Source organism: Fundulus heteroclitus, unplaced genomic scaffold, assembly GCF_011125445.2.
Source record: "Fundulus heteroclitus isolate FHET01 unplaced genomic scaffold, MU-UCD_Fhet_4.1 scaffold_195, whole genome shotgun sequence".
NCBI classification, from domain to species: Eukaryota; Metazoa; Chordata; class Actinopteri; order Cyprinodontiformes; family Fundulidae; genus Fundulus; species Fundulus heteroclitus.
In genome coordinates this window covers 33,175-43,687 of record NW_023396607.1, presented here as the reverse complement: position 1 = coordinate 43,687, position 10,513 = coordinate 33,175, and the positions used below count along the sequence as shown (strand labels likewise).

The window sequence follows — 10,513 nt, the reverse complement described above, 5'->3', positions numbered from 1 at the left end:
GTCAATTTCACCGCCATATTGTATGTGACAGAAAAAAGTTAAGTTCTGTTGTAGTGAACGAGGATCAGAGAAGACGCCTTATTCCTGTGCTGCATGGAAATGTATCCGGGCTGATTTCACTACTTGTATCTACCTTCTATAAACTAAGGCTGCACCTTTTTCAAGGTTTTTAGCTTGCATACAGTACAGACTATTGTATTTACACATAGATGTGCATATATATATGTGATACTTTGCTTAGATTGAACCCAATATAAGCCGGACACGGAGCTGATGCTTAAAGGATTTATTAAGGAGATGATGGGTCATCCAGGCAAAAAACAATCCACAGAGGTACAGAGCAGACATTTAGGTAAAAACAAAACCTGGGGCAGACTCAAAAACAGGTCAGATCAGGTCGGGCAACAGACAGGTAATTTAACGAAAAAAACTGAGGCTGGAATGTTCTTACCATGAGATGCGAGTAGAGACGTTCTGACACTGGAGGGTGATCAGAACAGAGTTTAAATGGAGGTGAGAACAGGTGAAACCATTGAGAGTTAATTGCAGGCAGGGTGGAGACTGAACAGGTGTGCTGAGTAGTAATTAGATCAGCTCCAGTGCCAGAAACATTACAATATAGATTTTCAAGTATTATAAATAAGCCAAATAAATAGCTGTTTGATTATATATAACTATACGTCAAGATTATATATATATATATATATATATATATATATATATATATATATATATATATATATATATATATATATATATATATATATACATACATACATACATACAGGGGTTGGACAATGAAACTGAAACTATATTGATATGGAAGTTTGGTTGTGTTTTGTTTGTCCCATGATCATGTTGACTCTCTCCCGTTTAACCTCTGTCCCTTTTACTCATTGTCTTCTCTTTTTTTTCTTTCTACATATTCTCTTCCAGTCTTTTTCTCTGTCTTTGAATTTCTCTCCCTTTTGTCCTTAGGCCCAGTTCCACTGGCTCGTGATGGCCGTGCAGCAGATTGCTCCGCTCACTTATGAGTGTTTCAAGAGCACTTTTTTCAGGGCCAGTCCCGTTCCTGTGACTCTGCAGAAGACCAGGATCTAACTGTGCTAACTTGAGGGGAGTGAACGCCCTTGTTTTCGGTGATTGGTTCAGGGGCAAGGAGAAATGAGGTTTTCTCTGAGGAAGTCAAGAAAAACTCAACGTTGACGACTTTAATATTAAAGACCACTATAAACAGAGAGTGTCATACTGAAATACAAAACCCATGGACCGCGGAACGCATTTCAAATTGGTTGGGCCCATCAGGCAATACTCACAATACCACTGCCCATCACATACGCACGTGCCCGCATACACATAAAACACCAGCATCCCCTTGATCACGCAACTGCTTTGCGTCACATGACTGTTATAAGAATTATTATTCTGAAGTCACTATGGTCTCACGCCACTCGGACATTGGAGGCCTGGAGACATGATGGCTGTGTATAAGATCCACTGTTTGCTGAGTGCAAGGCTGAATGCTACGTAGAATGATTATTGTCTATGATAGATTGTCTTTGTTATGTCTCAAACCAAGGCCACAGTGCAGTATTAGGGTAAGCCCGAAAAGCGAGACAGGCAGAGACAGGGCAGACAGAGACTGCAGCGGAACCGTGGGGTGCGATTACTTTCCATCTATGTGATCTCTGCTCTGTTTCTCAATAAAGGTGCTGGAACGTCATTACCACCGTCTCGTCATTTAGTAAAGATGGGAACTCAGTTACTATTGTTTAGAATTTCACCAAGAACTCCCATAACAATTTGGCGTCAACAAACAAGATGTCCGACCGACGGGCCGGGGAGTCCTAGGACAGGAGCTGCTTTGGCCGGCCCGGAGGGGTTATCCAGCCTCTGGTACCCCGAATGGATTTTCAAGGGATGTGGAGGAGCTCCTGGTCTCGGAGCGTCTCTGGGACGTCGGCGCGAAGATCCGAACCTTTCTTTCATCAGACGATAAGGGGATTATTTTCCAGCTCTTTTAAAAAACAAACGCAATTGCTCAAAAATGCTTTCAAGCTTTTAAAATTTAAACCCCATTTTAAAGAATACCTCAAGAAATTTTAAAATTTAAAACTGTAAACCTAAAAGGTAGTAAAAGTAAAAGCCGGTAGAAATAATTAATTATATTATATAAAACAGGATGCGCAATACAGAACAGTGACTAAGGTTTTAACATTAAACTAAAATTCAAAATTTAATTAAAATACGTTTTCAGCTGAAATGCGGACTCTCATGCTGGGAGGAGGAGGGGCAGAGTGATTTTCACCTGGAGAACGGGTGACCGGCTGAGCAGTTTGCAGCTGGTCAATTAAAGTCCTCTTGTCTTGGTTTCGTACAAGAGGCTGTCCACTTTTGTTGTGGATGAAAGCGGCAGGGATGCTTAAGTCCTTGACTGTTGCGAAGACGTTCGCAGCTTTGATAAGTGGGGACCTCGACCATTATACCAAAAAGCCGACCATCAGATGTGAGGCCTTTCATTTTAGTTGGTCGATCGTGCTCAGGACAAGTAGATAATAATAATAAAAACAACAAAAAAAGAATAAAATAAATAAAAATAAATAAAAAAAAGTCTGGATGCAGAAGAGTCTGTGTAATGGGTCAAAGGCAGATTTCTCAGGGTCATGCCTTGCCCCAGAGTGGGACGTTCGATTTAATGCTGAAAAAGTAGGGGCCCAGAAGCATTACATGCATAAATGATTTGAAATTATTTGATTAAACATGGACATTTCTCACATAGGGGTTATCATTACTATTACTATTATTTTCTTTTCTTGCAGTACTGCTACTAAATAATAAAAATAAAATTAAGAGAAAAAAAGAAAAGCGAAAATTGAATAAAATGAATAAAAACAGGAAACGGAAACGGAACTAAAAGAACGTTGCACCGGGGAAGCGTTTACAGGGGGACTGACAAGAGACACTTCCGTTATGGGTAAAAGTGTTCTGAACTGCTAATAACGACGTATAACTTTCAAAAATGGGTAAGCATCCAGGTGTCTGCGCGACACAAAGTTGTATTCTTGCGGGACTGAAGCGTAAAACCGTGTGTGGACGAAACATTCAGGGGTATTAGCCAGCGCACGCTCTCCACCTTTTAAACTAAGCGGGAATTTAACACGTTGAAAACATCTTTCGGCGTTGCCATAGGCGTACATACATACAAAAAAATATGCAAAACACAGATCTGTGTAAGATAGTAAAAAAAGCAGGCCTGCACGTGTTTGTCTGTCTGAATGTCATCCTTTCTATGTAACTGTACGTATGTATGTATCGTATGTAACTAAACGTTCATCTGTGTGAATTAATTTGGTTAAAATTAATGTTCATGGTTTCAAAATGTTCATTTGTTTTGGGAGAACTGCAGCTCCGTAATTCAAATGACATTTTAAGCATGGACTACGTTTCTTTTGTTTTCTTTGCTTTCTTTCTATTGGAGGTGTTTTGAACAGAGTTTCAAAGAAAAGGTGAGGAATAGATCTAATTTACCAGGATCAGCAGAACAACATCACGTTAAAGTGACACTAAGGGAACCAGGGTTTTAACTGCATGCTATTAATACTCTTGTTTTTCTCTGAGTTATTGCTTTCAGATTAAAGGAGACGCCACCTTTCTGCCAACAGAAGGCTCTGAGAAAACAGTGCTAGCAGTGCGGTAAGGAGTCATAATCAGATTTGGACACTAAATTATACTAAGTTTTGACCACGTTATGCCAGGAGAGCTTCCAGCGGGAAAGGTGGTGTCTTAAAGATATTTGTTGCTTTCTGCTATTAACAGCTCTATCTTTCTGCTTCTTTTTCTTTGCACAGAAACCTGGTCAATATGATAGGAATGTGCTAACATAGAGATTTAGTCTCATTTTAGACATTCTCAGATGCGAGAGAATACAGAAACAGTGCTATTCTGGCAGGCATCAATAAAACGCAAAGACAAGGTTACTGACTAAAATGGGTAAGGTTGCAATAAAATTAGCATAATCACACATCCTACTAATTAACATGGGTAAATTTAGGATTAAAGTATCAGTGTACAATGGTTACAATATTTATGGAGATTTAATATCTTTCAACTAGAACACAAATATCTCAGTAGTCTTTTTAACCAGTTAAACATCCTAAGGGAAACACATAACACTGAGTTTTAGCTAACTGTTAACCTGAGGGCTTTTAGATCAGGATAATTTAATGGTTATCGTCTTACATACAGAAAATAAGTAAAATTACTTCAATTAGATTAAATTATGTGGACATTTTGGATCTGGTCAGGATGGTTAGGGGGCTGTGATGATAAAAGGGTAACAGCTTGAAGGTGATATCAATCAATGAAGGTTTTCTCTGAGGAACATTAAAGCAGCAAAGACACCCCACATTGGAACTCCTGTTGTGCAAAGAACATCTTGAACGGGACATAAGGTGAGATCCTTACAACGAGAGACGTTCCACACACAGAGGGGGGTGTGGAGACCCCTGGGGCATGACACCCAGGGACGAGCTACTGTGGTTTGAAGCTGTTGTGGACTTGACACAGCTGGTGGAACCAGTGAGATGACGAGGTGGTCCCACAGGTCACCTGACACCTGACACTGACTGTAAAGGGTTTGGGGTTTTCAGGGTTGCTGAAAACAGAAAGCTTCAGAGAACCTTTCCTGACCAGGCATTCAGAATACATAGATCATAGATCAGATTGCAAAGGCCTAGACTAATAGGAACGCAGAGATGCGTTCATCCAAGAACTTCTTAATTAAAGTCCTGAATCCTCAGTTAAAAAAAGGGAAATAATCACATGTATGGTTTACTTTATTTTGAGATTAAATTGGGAACTAATTCTGATTTGCTTAAGTAGCTTTGGTTGTTAGAACGTTTTCAAAAGCTCCTGTTCTCTCCTGCTCACTGCTTGTTTTGTAGAACCTTGGCATCCTTGAACAGTAACAGCATGGTGTAAATATTTTGTCTTTTCTGAGCAGAACAGCACATCACTTTATTTCTTTAAAAAAAAGAGAGAGAAAGAGGGAAAAGGCTTTCACATGGAAAGGCTTTCTTTTTCTCAGTTGGGTTTTCAAAATAAAACGGGAAATGACATGAAACGAATATGTTGATGAAATTATGTTGCAGAGAATTTCAACTGTCAGGCAACAACAGTAAAGACACACATTGAAAGCATTCTGTTAAGAATTATTATGAATTTACTGCAGATACATTTGAACTTACAAATTACTCTTTTAATTAATAATTAAATTGCAGAACTCTGAGAGCTAATTAATTGTGCACAGAAATATCTTGAATGTGAAAGTGCTTGGAGAATGTTTTAATAAATGGCACATGAAAGGGGTTTTGATAAGAACACTAATTACACCTTGTTTCTGTTCTCTAGTGGAAACAAGGACTCGTGTCTGCAGACCATCTTCACAAAGTGTTTTATTAGGGCGAAATGCAAAAGAAAAGGTTAATTGCCCAATTAAAAACTGAACATTCATTACCATCCAGCTCAATCTTCCAGCCTGCGAGGAGGAACCAAGAACAGGACTGGGGATGAAGAAGCCAGAGAACTCTGATTCCTTATTCTTCAACGGGAGGAGTTGCCTGAAGAGACCCTAAGCGCGATTAGATTAATTTCTGCCTTGTGCCTGTAAGGCCTGAAGGCTTCCTTAACTTTGCGTTCTTGACGTTTTGGACTCTTCTCATATTGTGTTGCTGTTTGTTTAACTGCTCTGTTCCACTGACTCACATGTTTGATTTTTTTTGTGTTATGAGATCTACACTTTAATGTTACATCATGTTTATCAATATGGGTTTATGAAAAATGGAAACTGTTTGCTTCAGACACACAAAGATCTATGGTTTATGCACCTTTTTGATTTGATATAGGAAGAACCAGGATCTGTTTGGCTCTAAAGATCCTTTAATATTAGCTGGTAACGTTAACACTTAGATTCAATACAGGGTTTTCAGGCTCAGATTGGCCGAGTGCAGATCTCCCTGGGAGGGGGGCCTTGCCAGTTTTTACTACCCCCTACTACCCCCTAGGGGTAGCGTTTTCTGGGGTTCCCCTGCCCGCACTGAACCTCTCCTGCCTTTGCTCCTGGTGTTGTAAGTTTGGAGTGGTGGATTATTTTCCATCGGAGAGGTGAGTGGAGAAAGGAGTTGGAGGGTATTCAGGGTGGGTCAGAGTGGACGGATTCGACCTTGGTTACTGAACAGGTTTACCTTACCATAGTCTAATGTAATTTTAAAATAATGTGCACATAGGTAACTAAAACAGGCCTTACCTAATTAGATGAATCCTAAATTGTAGATAAAAGCTAAACCTTTGATCTTGTGTGTTAAAGCTCTATGAAGCATTCATGTTGATCTGTACTAAAAGTTCAAGCACTACCCGGTTCCAACACGGGAACCCTTTGGGTCCCACTTTACGAGTTTACAGAAATGGTTCCTCTGTGTTTTGTTCACGTTTTCAAGTGATGGGTCATCTTGTTTTGTCTTGATGCTGACGACGCCATCATCAAAAAAAAAGAGAGGAATGTTGTAAGAATTATTATTCTGAAGTCACTATGGCCTCACACCACTCAGACATTGGAGGCCTGGAGACATTATGGCTGTGTATAAGATCCACTGTTTGCTGAGTGCAAGGCTGAATGCTGCGTAGAATGATTATTGTCTATGATAGACTGTCTTTGTTATGTCTCAAACCAAGGCCACGGTGCAGTATTAGGGGAAGCCCAATAAGCGACACAGGCAGAGACAGGGCAGACGGAGACTGCAGCGGAACCGTGGGGTGCGATGACTTTCCATCTATGTGATCTCTGCTCTGTTTCTCAATAAAAGTGCTGAAACGTCATTACCACCGTCTCGTCATTTAGTAAAGATGGGAACTCAGTTACTATTGTTTAGAATTCCATCCAGAACTCCCATAACACCCATCCAGAGGAGGTGCGAGACATTGGGCACATTCACAGGCTGTAAACTGAGTGATGGTGACTGGTAAACAGAGAAGGACCAGGGAAGGGGTTAAAAAAACTCAAAAGGACTATACAGCAGGGGGAAAGCCCCTGGAGAGCACATACAAGTATCAGGCGCAAAAAAGATTTTTTTCCCCCTTCAAATTCCCTTTAAAGGGACAATTTACATAAACATTTAAAAAAACACATATGTTGTTAGGTTAGGATTTCAACAGTCGGAAAAAGGGTAAAACAAATGATCTGCAACATCATTGTATCACACTTTAGACCTCCAGTGTCCCTGAGCATCTGATACCATCCAGATGTTCCATCTGTTACCATCTGTCTGATATCAGACTGACAGCCAGAATACTTTTCACCCCCTTAGTCCTCTTCTTGTAAAAGCCTTGACAAAACCCTTCTTGGTGCAAGTTTCACAACCATAACAGGGACAAAAGATGAGTTTGGTTTTGGCCTATGCTGAATTATGACATAATCTTGGAACCAGCTCTGGTCAAGGAGGGACATTCTGCTTAATTACTTTGTTATTTCCTCATTTTGTGAATGATTGCATCTTCAGAAGCTTTATAAGTAGCCTGTGATTCTGTGGTGAAGGTAAACTGTTGCTGGCTGATTCAGGAAACAGATCATTCTGCATCAGGTTGGCTGATAACATTTCTGCTAATCTTTTTCAACATTATGAGACTGAATGTTCTTTATTTTGACTTGATTTCAGCTTTCAAATCTGCATCATCTCATCACCTCATCATGAAGCTGCTGGCTGTGTGTGTCCTGGTTTTCTCTGTGATGGCTCAGACCAGATCTGACCGTGAGCATTTCTTAAGTATTCAACTTATGTAGCGAGACTAAGATACAAATAATTTCACTAACTCCTGTTTATGTTGTCCACAGCTGAACCAGATGACGGTTCCCCTGATCCAGGTCAGTGAGTCTTTTCTGTCATTGTTTTATTTCTTCAGAGTGAGGATTAGGAACCCTAACTAATCCATAATAAATATGACATTTATGTCCCCTCGTAGCATCAAAACCTAAAACGTACTTTTTCTTCAGATAATGAAGTGGACTTCATTCATCTTAAACTGTAATTCTGGTCCTTTTAAACTACATGCAAACTATTAATTGGATTATTGTTTGTGATTGTGTGAACAAACCTTTCACCCCTATTATAAGCTTCTAGTTAGCAGTCCAGCATATCACCACCAGAGGGCTCTTTGCTTTAATTGAGAGACCATTTGAAAAAAAAAATCAAGTTGTTTTATTATTGACTGTGACAAACCATAAATTTAATATTTAAATATACATCTCATGACTATACTGTTATGTTTTTTTTTAATAAATTTCATTTTTTCTCATCTTGGTGTTATAACCTGTAATATTGAATGAAGGTTATATAAACTAATGGCAGCTACAACATCTTTAACTGAGCCTCTCCATCTGTTTGGCATCAGAAGTTGTTGTGGTCCAAGAATCTTCTTGTCCTCCTGGTTGGTTTCAGATCAACAATCGCTGTTTCCACTATGTTTCCAGAATCATGTCTTGGGCTAGAGCTAAGGTGATATTAAACAACATTGTCCTTTTATCTTCTTTTAATATCTCTTTTCAAAGTTTCATAGTTCTTTTTTGACAACACCCAGCTACTAATTCATCTCATCATGCTGTGTTTGTCTGTAGAGAAACTGTCTGTCCATGGGAGCAAACCTGGCATCAGTTCATGACACGAACGAGTACCGTCAGGTTCAGTCTCTGATAACTAAGGCAACTTACAAGTCCGGAAGAACATGGATTGGAGGCACTAATGCACAGGAGGTATTTTCAACAGTACAATTTATGTATTCATTGTTTTGTGAAACATTGGATGAAACATCATCTACTGAATTCTTTCTTTCAGACGAGCATTTGGTTTTGGAGCGATAGAAGCCCTCTGCACTATACAAACTGGTGTCCTGGGAAGCCTAGAAATGCTCATGGCACCCAGCGCTGTTTGCAGATGAACTATTCAGGTGAAAGAAAATATCCAACCTGTGTTTTTATAGTTGGCAAGAGGACTCATAGGTGATAAGTTGCTTTACTCTAGTTAATCTTTGTAGCTACCATAGACATGTTTACTGGACTAAAGGCAGGATCTTACACCGCCTTTTTTAGGGATCAGAAGTTTCACTATATCAACCTTTACCATAATTATGATACTGTGTAGACCCCTTAAGGGTTTTGTTTCTGTGATGTTGACTCTTTTCCTTTTGCTCCTATAGATAAAAAGTGCTGGGATGACTACATCTGTTCTGTCCGTCTTCCTTCCGTCTGCGCCAACAAAGTCCGATGATTCAGACGTTCACCCAGACTCTTAAAACAGAATCCAGTGGAGGATCATTGTTATGCATTTCTGTTAACCTGACTTTTTCCATCCTCATAGATATCCAAAAATCTCTTTCTGCTTCTTTGCTTCAACTTCTCTTTAAAATGAGGCCACAAACAAACAGCAAGTGGATTTTTTTCTCTTTAATTAAAGAGTGTAATTTAAGCAAAACACTTTCCTGTTTTCCTTGGCCTTGCAAAAATAAACCTTTGAAGCATTAAAAAGAACACTGTGTGTGGTTATTTCCCCGCCTTGGATTTTTGAATGTTTACCTTTTGTTTGTTTTCACCTTTGCACTTAAATCCAAAGTTCAGTCTAGCAACACCATTCTCTTTCACATGTACACTCTTCATTTGATTTAAATATGTTTAATATGACTGTGTTTGAAACATTTCCAGTCATATTTTTCACTTACATGGGTAAACAATGCTGACTTGACCTACGTCTATCAATTCTCAGTGACTGAAAAAAATCAGGGACTTACATTAAGTTAATCTTTATTGTGTTACCGGTATTAACATAACTTTATTTTTGCTACTTTGATTTTATTTAGTTTTTTTCGTAAAACGTCTCCTGCATCTCACATTTCCACCAAATGTTTTACATTTGTTCAGAATGCAAATAAAAAAATAGCCTTTGCGGGATTCATCTGCCTTTAGCACAGTTATCCTTATAATAACCTAAAATACATAACATACTAAAATAAGGCATGCAATTATTTGAAAAGGCACCCATGTTTCTGATATGATATTTCGGTGACAGAGTCATCAAATGAATTGGCAGAAATAATGACAACTGAAATAATATTTCAAAGCGTTCATACAGCACACTCTAGTGAATTATGTTTTCTATAGGGCTGTTAATTGATCAATAAAAATTAACTGATTAATTGCAAATCTGTTACAAAATTAATCACAATTAATCAGATTTCCAGGCAGCTTATAAATGAGATAATTTAATAATTTATTTAATTAATTATGTCACCAAGAGACTTTACTTTTGCTTTTCACTTTGACACACTTTAACAAAGCTGTGAAATAACAAAGTTAACTGTCTTTTCTATAAAAAGCACATTATGATAACCAAAGTGTGTTACCGTACTTCCTTTTGTGACTGAAAAACAAAGAAACAAAAATCAGTTTGAAAATCAGTCTGGTTTAGTGTGA

The 10,513-nt window shown here is 38.7% G+C and overlaps 1 protein-coding gene across 3 annotated transcripts; it reads left to right on the top strand.

Annotated features, from left to right (window-relative positions):
* The first annotated feature begins 7,543 nt into the window (after positions 1–7,543).
* Positions 7,544–9,574, top strand: LOC105925126 (ladderlectin). Of its 3 annotated transcripts, none has more exons than XM_036129645.1 (7): positions 7,544–7,634; positions 7,710–7,802; positions 7,886–7,915; positions 8,443–8,546; positions 8,666–8,800; positions 8,883–8,994; positions 9,244–9,574. In XM_036129645.1, the coding sequence occupies exons 2-7, from the start codon at positions 7,742–7,744 to the stop codon at positions 9,312–9,314; spliced, it is 513 nt and encodes a 170-aa protein (XP_035985538.1). In that variant the 5' UTR covers positions 7,544–7,634; positions 7,710–7,741; the 3' UTR covers positions 9,315–9,574. The 3 variants fall into 3 exon arrangements, with proteins under 3 accessions (XP_035985538.1, XP_035985539.1, XP_035985540.1); XM_036129646.1 differs by having other exon boundaries at positions 7,561–7,634; positions 7,710–7,756; positions 8,490–8,546; XM_036129647.1 differs by having other exon boundaries at positions 7,564–7,634; positions 8,490–8,546.
* Positions 9,575–10,513: the final 939 nt, after the last annotated feature.